The sequence below is a fragment of the Dryas octopetala genome, chromosome 4 (genome assembly GCF_963921425.1).
Source record: "Dryas octopetala chromosome 4, drDryOcto1.1, whole genome shotgun sequence".
NCBI classification, from domain to species: domain Eukaryota; kingdom Viridiplantae; phylum Streptophyta; class Magnoliopsida; order Rosales; family Rosaceae; genus Dryas; species Dryas octopetala.
This window is the reverse complement of record NC_141369.1, coordinates 14,921,576-14,936,308: the sequence shown is the minus strand read 5'-3', so window position 1 is coordinate 14,936,308 and position 14,733 is coordinate 14,921,576. Positions and strand designations below refer to the sequence as shown.

Here is a 14,733-nt window from a genome sequence, read left to right as displayed (position 1 = left end):
GGTTTGGGCGACGAACACCTTATTCGTCGCCCAAAAATGGTTTGGGCGACGGAAAAATTTCGTCGCCCAAACATGCTTTGGGCGACGAATAAGGTGTTCGTCGCCCAAACCATCTTTGGGCGACGAAATTTGTCCGTCGCCCAAACGTATTTTATTTAAAAAAAAAATTTTTATTTAAATTATATATATGAATTTAATATTAAAAAAAATTCAAAAATTATATAAAACAAAATTAATAAATTTATATATATCCAAAATATCCATACAAAGTAGAAACAATTTAATTAATACATACAACAATTTAATTAATACATACATACAAATAACTAATGGCCCCCTAGGTCAGTAGCATCATCGACACTGGTGGAGGAGTCTGGCATGCACTGGTCGATGTTGGGCGGCAGCACAAACCCAGGTACAATCCTGGCCAACTGGCCAAACATCTGCTGCATCTGCTGCACCTTACTCGTCTGCTCCGCATATGCCGCTCTCGATTCTTCTAGCTGACCCTTCAACAACTGCACTTCAGTGGTCAGGTTGACTATATCTGCAGATGGCTGAGATGAAGACCCGGCGCTGAGATCACGAACCCGACCCGCTCCCATTCCGCGTATCTCCCTACCACGCCTAACACCCAGTGTCTCCGTCATAATACGAAGACCGGCATCGGGATCGGGGACTGAGATCGTCTCCAACGGAGTGTCCGGAGGGTACTGGCTGGCCACCTCCTCCAAATAACTCGCCTTCTTGGCGAGCATCTCAGCCTTCAAAATATTATACACAAGTTAGGAATTAAGAAATCAAATACAAAAATTTAAATTTGTGAAATAAAACTAAAATATAAAAAACTAACGTGCTTCGCCTTGCCCTTGTCGTTGCCGGGTCGGGCATAAACATCCCCGTAGTTGTCGACCTCCGGAAATTGCGAACCAGCCTGAAAAAGAATGTAATGTTGACAAAAACTCAAACAATACTAAGGAATATATATATATTAAATTAAATAATAGCGCACCTGACGATATGACTCCACCCGGTATGAGAAGGGCATGGAACCACCATGATGATCAATCCTTGCGGGCGCTTTCCGGTTCTGAAGATTGGCATTCGACTTCCTCTGTTAAATATGAAGCAAATTGGAAATGCACATATTAGTGTATACACAATAAAGGAATAACATAAGAAAAAATAATTGTGAAGTCTTAAAATGATATAACATACCAAAAATTCCGGACTCTGAAAATCAGTGCACAACCACTGCCACTGATCAAGCCGAGCTGCCATCTCCGAAGGAGGGCTGGCCAATGCCTCATCTGCCGATCCAAACATGTTATATTCTTTGTGCAGCTCGTGCTTCCATTGGGCGTACACTTTTCTCAATAACTTCTCCATATACCTAGCTACATCCGGATCCTCCATCCGAATGTCATAGTTTACCTGAAAAAAATGCAATTATCAAATTGTTAGGAATGATCAAATTAATCATTTTATATTAATCGAAATATACTCACAGAAATGGAGCCCATAATGCTCCTCTTGATGGCGTCATCAACCTTTTCCCAACTGGGGAAAAGCATGGGGCATTCACCACGGATAATCGATCCGACAAAGGAAGCGAAAGTACTATGGACCTCCTTGCTCGGTCGTAGGTGACCTTGCTCAATAACGATTCGAATCCTCTCGTTCGTCGTGCGAGTGATTCGCGACGCCTTCAACCCTCTACTTATCCCCCTCGTGGTTTTGGTACCTAGAAAAGCAAATATAACATATTAATTTCACAGTAATGTTATAACATCTAAATAAAATTAAACATAAACACAAGTGATGTGAAAACATTTTTCTTACTCTCTGATGATGAGGCAGTACGAGTGGATGATGCAACATTATCATATGCACCATAACGGTGACCCCGTCGGGCCCTCCGTGCCGACTGAATCCCAGACCCAGTACTAGATGAGAAATCTGGGGCTATCGCCGGGGTCGAGTCGCCCTGGGCTATGAGGTCGGGCTGGGCTGCAGGGGCGGGCTGGGCTGCAGGGGCGGACATAGATGCTAAAGTGGACCTCCGAGATCCACCCCTGTTCGAGATCAAACTCATCTGCACAATTCAATAAATATTTATGTTAGTAAAAAAGAAAACTAAAGTAATAACTTACTAATCTGAATCATCATTATCACTTACTAATATGAATCACCATTATCAATTACTAATCTGAATCACCACTAGAAATACTCATTTCATCATCATCATCATCGATACCATCAACATCATCATCTTCATATTCATCTTCATCTTCATCTTCATCTTCATCATCTTCATCATCATCATCATCATCATCATCATCATCATCATCATCGATGAAATCATTAACATCAATTCGGGGAAGTGGCCCAAGATCAATTGATAAGGCATCGATCTCAATTGGAGGAACGTCATGTATCTCGACTTGTTGTATGATAACATCATTGTTGTATGGATTAGGTATGGTCGAAGATGAATCCTCTTGATAGGCCACGTCATCCTGATTTTCTTTTTCTGGAATATCCCATATATTTCGATTCTGAATCATCTGAGCTACTTTCCAACCCACACCCGCCTTAGGGTCATCCAGATAACATACTGGTTTTGCCATTGTGGCAAGAATAAATGGATCATTCTCATACCATCGAGTGTTTGTATTCACAGATATTAAGTCGTAATCGAGTTTAATACTGTTTTTCCTATTCGGGTCTGTATTAAACCAATCACACTTAAATAACACAACTTGAAAGCGATGCGAGTACAAGACTTGATGTACACTCGTCAGCTTGCCGTAGAAATCAACCGTGCCAGTGTCCAAGTTCTCTACACAAACCCCGCTATTTTGAGTGCTCAAGATGGCATCTCGTTCTACAGTTAAAAACTTGACTCCATTCACATTACATCCGGAAAACGTTTCAACCCATTGAATACCACTCGCCAAACTCATTAACTCCTTGTATAACGGCGAATTATCATCAGTCAGCTTTTCCATCTGTTAAAAGACAATGGAATTAATATATTACAAAAAATTTACAAACACATGAACGAACTGATCATTATTGTCAGTAATCACTTACATGTTCCTTAAACCATTTAGGAAACAATTCCCGATGCTTTTTCTGTACACGTTCCATGTCCCATCTTGGATAGTCGCGCTTCATTAGTTCCTCATGCTCAATGCGTAAAGAGTCAACTTCTTCGCAATTGTTGAGTATGAACCAATGAGCCACCTCCATATCGTGTTTCGAGAATTCAACAGCTGATTTAGGGGCTTCGCCAAATGGTCGTGTAATTTGAGAAAAGACAGAAAGTGTCTCATTTTTTTCACCGCCGTCGTCGTTGCGTTGGGGGCGATTGAATGACGTCTCAACACTGCTGAGGTACATTGCACAGTACGTGATGGATTCATTTGCAATGTATGCCTCTGCTATGGAGCCTTCGGGGCGTGCCCGATTTCGGACGTACCTTTTGTAATTACCCAACATTCTGCAAATGTAATTACATAGTGAGAAAAATTTTATGAGTAACATAGAGCTGAACTTGGAGAATAGTAATGAAATAGTTTAGAAATTGTTACCTTTCTATTGGGTACATCCACCGATAACTGACCGGCCCAGCAAGAATTGCCTCTTGCGGTAAATGTATCATTAAATGAATCATTATATCAAAAAAGGCCGGTGGAAATATTTGTTCAAATTTGCATAGGATGTACACAATCTCATCTTTCAATTTTGCCATGTCCGACACGCGCAACGTCTTAGCACAGATATGCTGAAAGAACCTCGACAACCCAACAATCGGTTCAACCACATCTTCGGGCAAAAACTTTCGAATACCCACCGGAAGCAGACGTTGCAATAAAACATGACAATCATGACTTTTCAAGCCCAAAATTTTTCCAGAGTCGATTTTCACATTTCGAGAGATATTGGCCGCGTATCCATCTGGAAATTTGACCGATGCAAGAAACTTTAAGAATTCTTTCTTGTCCACAGGCTTCATGGTATAAAATGGATGTTTCTTTATCAATTTATCACCCTTCTTCGTTAACCACAAATGTTTCCTGATGCCCATTTCTTGCAAATCTTGTCGAGCCTTAATTGTGTCCTTTGATTTTCCCTCAATGCCCAAGATTGTCCCCACCAAACTTTCACACACGTTCTTCTCAATATGCATTACATCGAGATTGTGCCTGATTTTCAACTTGGACCAATACTCCAACTCGAAGAATATCGACTTGTTTGTCCAATTTAGATGTGCAGGTGACCTTGGCATATTTCGTTCTTTGTTAGAGGGATGTTTACCAATCCGGCCAAATTCTAAGTTATTCAACTGCCTCAAGATGTCATCACCAGATAATTCTTTAGGTTTCACGCCCATCTCCTTTTTTCCGTCAAAGGCCTCCTTACTGTGACGCCATTTATGATCCCCCGGCAACCATCTTCGGTGGCCCATATAACATACTTTACCACCATGCCAAGCGGAAGTTATATCTTTATTACAAGTAGGACATGCCATATAACCCTTGGTGCTCCAGCCTGATAAATTCCCATAAGCTGGGAAATCATTTATTGTCCACATGACTGCCGCACGCAAGGAAAACATTGTTTCGGTGGACTTATCATATGTCGGCACACCATTTTGCCACAATTCTTTCAGCTCATCAATCAACGGCCGCAAATATACATCGATCTCCTTGCCAGGGGATTGCGGTCCTGGAATTAATAGCGTCATAATTGTGAATTTTTTTTTCATGCATTTCCAGGGAGGCAAATTATAAGGAACCACGACCACTGGCCAAGTGCTGTGAGATGTGCTCATATTTCCGAATGGATTAAATCCATCAGTAGCAAGTCCTAATCTGACATTTCGTGCATCTGCTGCAAAATCCGGATATATCTTGTCAAATTCTTTCCATGCGCTTCCGTCTGCAGGATGTCTCATCACATCATCCTCAACCCGCTTATCTTTGTGCCACCTCATGTCAGTTGCAGTATGTGTCGACATGTACAATCGTTGCAACCTTGGCTTAAGTGGGAAATAACGCAACACCTTTTGCGGAATCTGTTTCTTTCTCTCTACAGACTTGTTCTTATATCTCGGTTCATTGCACACAGGGCATTTATCCTTCCCTTGGTGTTCTTTGTAAAACAATACACAATCATTCTTGCATGCATGAATCTTTTCATATCCCAAACCGAGATCTTTCAACACCTTATTCGCAAGATAATGGGTTTCAGGTATATGATTGTTCTTTGGAAGCATTCGTTTCAAAATCCCCATCAACTGATCATAACTTCGATTCGAATGTTGATTAAGTACTTTCCAATGCATTAACTCCACAACAGCAGTTAGCACTGAGAACTCTTCACAACCAGAGTACAATTCCCGCTGAGCTTGTTTCAACAATCTCTCGTACTTATCAAACTCTTCTCTTTGGACTTCGGGCAACCCATCATCTTGATCCATATTATCGCTCTCTGTATCATCCTGACTGACTTCGTGATCTAGCGATGCATATGGATAAGCATCGTTTATTATGCCCATCACTTGGTCATTATCATCAGCAACAGATTCAGTAGGCTGCAGAATTGTTCGGGTCTCCGAGGACGTCGAAGCATAAACTCTCGGTTCACCATGATAATACCATGTCGTATAGTTGTGTGACATCCCAAATCTCACCAAATGAATTCTGACTTCACGCACTGTCTTCCATAAAGAGTTGTTACAATTCCGGCACGGACACCTTATATTATTCTGAGCATTGACATGTTCCTGTGCAACTTGGATAAATGACTCGATCCCATACAAATATTCATCACTAACACGATTCGTATTACGTATCCACTGTCGGTCCATGATGCCTGTTTCCATATTACACGACAATTAGAAAACGATGCGTCACCATTCTTCGTCTCCTTATGCCTCCGGTAAGGGCCCTATCCCATTCGAGAATGCACATATGTGTCGTGGTCAACGCTCACACGACGTGGTTTTGATCTGGGAAAATTTCGGCAGCATCTCCCTATGGTTCTCCAAGTGCACGACGTAGATATTTAAAACAAATATCTAGTATGCACTCGAAGAACACATAAGGAGATGTTGCCGAAATTTTCTCAGATCAAAACCACGTCACATGAACCGCTAACCACAACACATAATTGTGCACTCCCAAACTGTCCATGGGTAATTTGGACAATTCAAGAATCATATTGGAGCGCAGTCACGCCAAGCGCCCATGCGCGCGTCCAATAGACTCTCGAACGGGTCTAAGGTATCGATTGAAATTTAGTGTACAAAGTTATCCACTGATAACTTCGCACGACTAGTTAAATGTACAAAGTTATCGATTGATAACTTCGCACAAGCGCTTCGTGCCACATGACCTCACCCAGTACTCGAGGAGTGCTGGACTACGTCATCGAAAATTTTGCAATTAAAACTAAACTAAATGTAACATACAAACTAAATTATAATTAATTTAACAATATACATATAAGCATACAAACAAACTATTAAATTTTAGCATATAAAAACATACAAATTAATTAATGAATTTTATAATTAATTTTAACATACAAACTAATTCACTCAAAAATTTAATACAATTATATATGAAACATTAAATACTAAATCATACAAAAACTTAACTAAAAGATAGATTAAACACATACCTCACCAAAAATGCAATTATCCTTCACAACAAATGCAACACTATCCTTCCTTCACCAAAAAAATAAATCATTGTCAAATATGGGCTCAACATCAATCTAAATTCAGATTTCACAACCAAACCACTAAATTAAAAAAACTCACAACATTAACTAATTACCACTAAAATCAGAAATTTCACAATCAATTTATGCAAAATCCACAACAAGTACAAAATCCACAATATTAGAAAACATAAAAAACAGAAAATACCATAAAAAACAGAAAATACCAATAAAAAACAGAAAATACCATAAAAAACAGAAAATACCCAAAAAAAAACAGAAAATACCAGCAAAATACCATAAATTCAAAAAAAAAAAAAACAAAAACAAATACCTGTGCTTTCGGCTTCGAGTGGGGGGAGGGGGGGTGAGCTGCTTTCGGCTTCTCGGGGGGGGGGGGGGGTTTGGGTGAGTGGTTTCGGCTGGGGGGGGGGGATGGGTTTCGGTGGGGGTGGGTGGGTTTCGGCGGGGGTGGGTATTTGCGGGGGTGGGTTTCGGCGGGGGTGGGTATTTTCGGGGGTGGGTTTCGGCGAGGGTGGATTTTCAGGGGAGGGGCGGGTGGGTCTCCGATGGGGGGGGTGGGTTTCGGTAGGGGGGTGGGTTTTCGCGGGGGGTGGGTTGCTGATGGGGGGGGTGGGTTTCGGTAGGGGGGGTGGGTTTTCGCGGGGGGTGGGGGGCGGATTTGGGTTTCGGGGAAGGAGGGAGGAAGAGGAGGAGGCGGAGGGAGGAGGAGGAGGAGGAGGAGGGAGTGAGACCTGAGGGAAGGAGGAGGCGCTGCGAGGGTGAGAGGCTGCGCGGCGCTGCGAAGGTGAGGTGAGAGTGAGTGAGCTGACCGAAGTGAACCCAGAAATGGGTATTAATCTAAAGACTTTGGGCGACGAACATGAATTCGTCGCCCAAAGTCACTTTAGGCGAGGAATTAAAAAGTTTGTCGCCCAAAGTGACTTTAGGCGACGAATTCATGTTCGTCGCCCAAAGTATGTTAAAGCGACGAACATCAATTCGTCGCCTAAAGTCACTTTGGGCGACAAACGTTTTAGTTCCTCGCCTAAAGTGACTTTGGGCGACGAATTCATGTTCGTCGCCCAAAGTTGTTGACTTTAGGGCACCGTTTTATCCCGCCATAATTTCAGACTTTGGGCGACGCACTGTTCGTCGCCTAAAGCTACGTTTCGTCGCCCAAAGTTGAATTTTTTTATGAACCATGATCGTTCATACGTTCGAGCTCCAATACCAAACTTCTAGATCTCCAATTGACCTAATATTTTAGAGGAATGATCTTTGAGTGACAAACTAATAAATGAACGGTTCAGATCGTTAAAAACACAATCGACATATAAGGTTCTACATATAAATCAGTGATTTTTGCATTTGAAGACTAAAATTATATCAACTCTTTCGTTAAAACCTTGTAGCTTCAATAATTGTGAAGACCACAACGTGATTATCACAATCAGAGCCATTCTTCATATATGTTCATACTCAAAGATCAACCCTGCAAAAAATCGGCTCAATCGGAGTTCATCTACCCGTTCGATTATTATTATAAGAATCAAGATCGTTCATACATCCTAAATGCTAAACCTAACTTCTACATCTCCAGTTGAGTTAATTTTTTGCATGGATGATCTTTGAGTGAGGCACTAAGGAATGATCGGTTCGGATCGTTAAAAACACAATACAAAAGTGATCTTCTACATACAAATACACTTAAAGAGTATAATTATATTAACTTTTGGGTAGAAATTTTGGTGATTCAACAATTTGTGAAGACTACAATGTGATTTTAACGATCGGAACCGTTCATTCTATTCGTTTATACTGGAAGATCATCCCTGCAAAAAATCGGCTAAATCGGAATTCATCTCATACTTCGATTCGTATTACAAAATTTACAATCGTTCATAAGTTCAACCACCGTTACCTAACTTCTACATCTCCGATTGAGCTAATTTTTTGCATGGATGATCCTTAAGTGGGGAATTAAAAAATGAATGGTTATGATCTTTGGAAATACAATCGTATAGTATGCTATTACATATATAAAATTGTAAACAAAAAAATATTCTTACTTTGGGCGAGGAACTACAAATTTCGTCGCCCAAAGTGATCTTGGGCGAGGAACATAACATTTCGTCGCCCAAACAAACTTTGGGCGACGAATTGTGAGGTTCCTCGCCCAAACCATTATTACAAAACAGGATGATCCTTTGGGCGACGAACATATTTCGTCGCCCAAACTCATTTTGGGCGAGGAACATAATTTCGTCACCCAAAGTTACTTTGGGCGACGAAATGTATATTCCTCGCCCAAAATGAGTTTGGGCGACGAAATATTTTGTCACCCAAAGTAAGTTTGGGCGAGGAATATACATGTTCGTCGCCCAAAGTAACTTTGGGCGACGAACAAGTATATTCCTCGCCCAATGTATTTCTCAATTAATTGTTTGTTGTTAATGTTTAGGCGACGAAATGTGTTCGTCGCCCAAAGTAACTTTGGGCGAGGAATGTCTGATTCGTCGCCCAAACCTTCTTTGAGCGACGAACATGTTCGTCGCCCAAACCTTTATGACTTTGAGCGACAAATTTTCTTTTTCGTCGCCCTAAATTCCTTTGGGCGACGAATATATGTTCGTCGCCCAAAGTTTGGTCGCCCAAATATATTTTTCTTGTAGTGTCTTCTACTTGGTTCCTATTTAATTCTTAAGGCCAGATAATATAGCTCACTCTATTGAAATAAAAAAAAAAACTATATAAATTTTATATTTCACATACGATTAGAAATTATTTCAATTGAATTTGTACTATATCGATATTTGGTGAGAGGTGGAAACAATCAAAATCACGTACTAACTATATACTAGATTTAACATGATGAATGTGCAATGAATCTGATCGTTCGATTTCATAGAATATTCTAAAAACAGTTTATTTACTCGTATAAACAACAATGAAATATTAATTTGGGTGGGATTGATTTGAAGTACATCTAAAATTGTTTAACCAGTTCAAGAAATGTGGTCTAATGGGGATTGAAGGATATCATGGCTTTCATGCATTAGATATCATGGTCTGATGACACAATTATGGCACCAATTATTAGGGCACCTAGCATTGCCGATATTCTTTTATAGTTTTATTTTTGGCCAATCAATAAAATATATGTCTTAGTGCGCTTATGCATGTTCAAATTTCATTACATAGATAAATGTAACTCAAAATTAATTAATATTGATTGCCATATATCCGACAACTCAAATTTAATACTTTGATTTTGACAAAACCCGAGTCCTAAGCTCAAAACAACTGATCAAATAATAATCTTGTTTGCAAATTACAACCACATATATGTTCCTAAGAATATGATCAACGCATGCGCGCTTTTATTGAATTGCAATAAAATTGTAAACCAATGTAGTAGATCTAGCTTAGTTCTTTGCTGAGGTGCATGTGCCAGAGCAAGAATCCACACAAGCTTTCACCTCTTCTGCTTCTGTTAAAGAAAACAAAAGAAAAAAAAAATGGTTAGTCATACACAAACGAACATAGAGAGAGGGGAAATTTTTTTATGTAATTAACAATACTCATATATGCTTTTTCTCTTACAATAAATATGTGGGACCCACATACATGCTGTGAGAGGTCACCTAGGAAAAATATTTAAGAGAGAGAGAGAGAGAGATGTAATTACTAGGGTTATCTTTGGTGCTGATATTGGCGCACAAAGAGGTAGCACAACCAAGCTCGCAAAAATATTGAGGGTTTGTTTGCATATTCAAAGAAGAAGGACCAGGAGCAGGTTCAGGATGAGGATGGATGCAACTTTTCAAGCACTCAAAGCCACACTTGAGAGGGTTGTGTGGTGGTAGGACCATACACGAGACAAAGCAAGGAGGATAGCACGCTATGATACCAGCTGTGGACTGTTCTATGAGCAATCCCAACACAAAGCAAACAAGCACTAAAGACCTAATTATTTGTTTCCCCTCCATTTTCTTTTCTACCAAACACCTAGTTAACTAGTTATTTCTGAATGTTGAATGCTGAATGCTGAATGCTAAGTGGTGAATGGCAAGCCTCTTAGAAGGGTTTATATAGGCTAGGTGGGTATTGTAAATATGATATATATTTATAGCTGGATTGATATGCCATAGCCATTATTGTAAAAGAATCCCTCTTAGATAGACTTGTCAGGATTTTCATATCCTGAAAATTAAAAGTTCATATTGCCTGCAGGATTGTGGAATAATTATTAGCATATAAATAAGGAAAACTGAAACTGCATATATTAATTAATTGATATCTGTCTTGTTAAATATGGCAATATATTATAGCAATATAGCACCTCAATTCACTAAGAAATTAAATTTTGAGGGTATATTTTTTGGTCCATGTGCGAACCTAGTCCTATGTTATATATGTTTGGCCATCGGCCAGTTCGATCGTATGTGCATAGGATAGAGCCTGGGCTTGTAATATGTCTAATTATTTCAAAAATAAAAAATTGCGGTTAGCTAGTCATGTGTTCAACAAATTGTACGTATACACAACTACAAAATCTTAATTTGGGTGGGTTTGATTTGAAGTACATCCAAAATTATTTCAGCAGCTCAAGGAATGTGGTTTGAAGCTAAGGGATTGAACGATATCATGGCTTTCATGATTCAGCATTATAGTTTTTAGTCATGAAACAAGTTTGTTTCAGATTTTTTAATCCTTACAAACTATTATATATGTTTTGTGTTGGCCAATCAATAAAATATAGGCTTTGGTACAGATGCATATTCATTTTTTTTTTTATTACATAGAGAAATATATAGTTCAAAATTAATTATTTTGATTGTCATATCTTCGACAACTCAAAATTTATACTTAGATTTTGACAAAAATCTCCAGGTCTTAAGCTCAAAACAACTGATCAATAAATATCAATAATCTTGTTTGCAAGGCACAATAATTTTTATAACTATCAATAACATGCAAGTTCCTAAGAAATGATTAATTGCTTTTATTGAGATACAATAAATTTATAATCTACAAAACCAAAATTAGGGTCCATTTGGATTCTTGAATTTGGATTTGGATTTAAAATCTATACATTTGAAATCCATGTATTTGAAATCCTATTGTTTGGATACAAAATTCAAAGGTGAGGAATATTTCAATTTAAGAATTTTTTTTGATAGTTTAAGAAATTTTTTTTTTTTTACCACTGACTGTTTAAGAATTTAAATATATGAGTAAGGATAAAAAAAATAAGAAATATGATTTTAATTTTCATATATTTAGCAATATATGATAAATATTAAAAATAGGCAATCTAACACAAATATAAGTTTAGCTAAGTTGGTGGAGAGATTTATTTGTGTGTATAAGGTTTCAAACTTGTTTACACCCTATTTTGGTTTTGGGCCGAGACCACGGTCAAGCCCAACATCATCAGCAAAGCCCGTTTGAATCTGTGTTCTGAGGTGAGCAAGTTCACTCAATCTGAAGCAGAAGCCTAGGCCCATGGAGAGTTTCAGAAGCAAAGGCCCAAACTGCCAAACTTGTTTAAGGGAATTAAGTTTCCTTTTATGCCGAGAATCCTTGGCGGAATTTGGCGGAATAGGAGATTTAAATCAAGATAAGGCAGGAATTCAGTGACTTAGGCATGAAGAAAGGGAAGACTAAGAAGGAAATAAGAGTCCAAAATTAAGTAGGAAAAAGTTTTTTAACCTTAAGAGCTGATCACTATATAAACAAGGCATTGAATGCACAAGATCTCTCTCAATACATCTCATAAAAATCAAGCACAAGCATTTCAATACCTCAAGATCTAGTTCTTTGTTTTTTGCTGTGCTAAGATCTTTTTTTAGTATCAATTTCGTTATTATTATTTTCCTTTCGTTGTTTATTTTTCTCTATGAGATTTTTCATAAGAATCCGTATTATTACTCAATTTAAAGATAATCAGATCATTCATACATTTTGCATTAAAGTACACTATTTTGCAATTCATAATCAGATTAATTGCTTTCATAGTTCTTTGCTGAGGCAAGAATATATATTATTGGTGCAAGTCCCAGAGCAAGAATCCACGCAAGTTTTCACTTCTGTGCATCTGACAAAGAAAAGAGAGAAAAAAAAGTAAGTCTAATATACACACAAATCAAGAGAGAGAGACAGAGAAAGATCTAATTAATTACTTGGGTACGTTATCTTTGGTGCTAATATGGGCACACAAAGAAGTAGCACAGCCAAGCTTGCAGAAGTGTAGAGGGTTTGATTGCATGTCCAAAGGATCAGCAGGTATGCTACACTTTGTCAAGCAGTTAAAGCCACATTTGAAAGGGTTGTGTGGTGGTTGGGTGACACACATGAGAAAGCAAGCACCATATATAGCACACTTCGAATTCAGTAGCTGTGGATTGCCCTATGAGCAATCCCAACACAAAGCAAACAAGAACTATAGACCAAATTTCTTAATTTCCCGTCCATTTTCATTTCTGCCAAACACCTAGCTAGCTATAAGCTATAGGTATGTCTGAATACTGAATGGTGGATGGCAAGCCTTTTGGTCCCTGAGCATGGGCTGGAGGGGCGACCGCCCAGGGCCCATCTTCAAGGGGGGCCCAAATACTATAAAATAAAAATATAAACTAGAATTAAAGATATATATATGATTTATACAAGCCCTATAAAAGTGTACAATACCTTATTTCTAAAAGGCCCAAATTAGTAAAAAGCCCAAACTGATTTTTTAATAACTAACTAATAAATCAATTTATGTTTTAGACTTTCAATTCTTTATTGAAAAATTTAAACGTGAAAGTTTCTTTTTGTTAAAAGAATGTGATCTATCTCTCTCTCTCTCTCTTCTCTCACTTTCTCTTCTTCCATTCCTTGCATCGGATCGGATCTTAAATTCTCTAAGCTTTAGCCCGAGAGCTCTTCTTTGATTCTATCTCAATTTGAGGTTTCGCGAATTCTCTTCTTTAGTCCTCATTCCCTCTCTAAAGAAATTAGGGTTTACTATAATTAGTTTAATTAGTTTGGGGTTTCTCTTTCTTAGTCCTCATTCCCTATAGCTCTTCAAAGCTTATATATATGTCCAAAGGCCCTGCAACTTTTTTTTTTTTTTTTTCCAAGGACCCTGCAACTTTAATTAGTTTTGTTTAAAACTTGTATGACCAAAGACTCCACAACTTTAATTATTTATTGTTCAAAGCTTGTAAAAACCATGAGATTATTTCATTTTTTATGATCAAATTATCATTTTTCAAGAAAAAGCAAATGGAAAACATCTCTACATAAATTTATAATATGTTTTTTTTGTAAAATTAAGATTGTGTACAAAGTGACCCATTTCATATTTTCGCCCTGGGCTCTAAAATTCAAGAATGGCACTGCTTTTGGAGGAGTTCATATGTATGGGCTAGGTGGGTATTGTAAATATGCAATAAAATTTATAGTTAGACTGATATTACCATATGTGAAAAAACTCCAAATATGCCATAGACTTGTCATGATTGGCTGAAAAAATTCATATTGCCAAGGTTGTGGAATAATTGTTAGCTAGGGATATTAAGATATTAGCCCTTTAAACTATTTTTTTATAGAGTTTGACACCATAACTTTTTTTTTAATAGCTAAAGCTCATATTTAAAATCCTACGCCACATAGGAGAACAACAATCCATTAATTTCCTATTATTTACCATTATGTAATTAATGTTGATTTCATATTTCTCTTTATAATTAATAAATCACTAAAGTACGTATAGGGAATCATTAAATTATTAGAATTATGGTTTTCGTATTTAAATATAGAAAGTAATAGATATTTGAGTTTTTTATTTTTTATTGGAGATATGTGAGTTTTTATGTTGTAGGAGTTTTTATTTAAAAACAAGGTCAGACATGAGGATAAGGGCAAACAAGACATTAACAAAATCTTAATTTTGTAAAATGCTGACTGAGAAATTAAAATGTGGAAAATGGGTGAGTGTAGTTATGA

At 37.9% G+C, this 14,733-nt stretch overlaps 1 protein-coding gene across 1 annotated transcript; it reads right to left on the bottom strand.

Annotated features, from left to right (window-relative positions):
* Positions 1-1,959: 1,959 nt before the first annotated feature.
* Positions 1,960-5,943, bottom strand: LOC147287180 (uncharacterized). Its single transcript, XM_086241887.1, has 4 exons — positions 3,597-5,943; positions 3,097-3,505; positions 2,180-3,011; positions 1,960-2,095 (listed from the first exon to the last, which is right to left on the bottom strand). Exons 1-3 carry the CDS (start codon positions 5,891-5,893, stop codon positions 2,205-2,207), a joined length of 3,513 nt encoding a protein of 1,170 aa, XP_086098013.1. The 5' UTR covers positions 5,894-5,943; the 3' UTR covers positions 1,960-2,095; positions 2,180-2,204.
* Between the last annotated feature and the right edge of the window lie 8,790 nt (positions 5,944-14,733).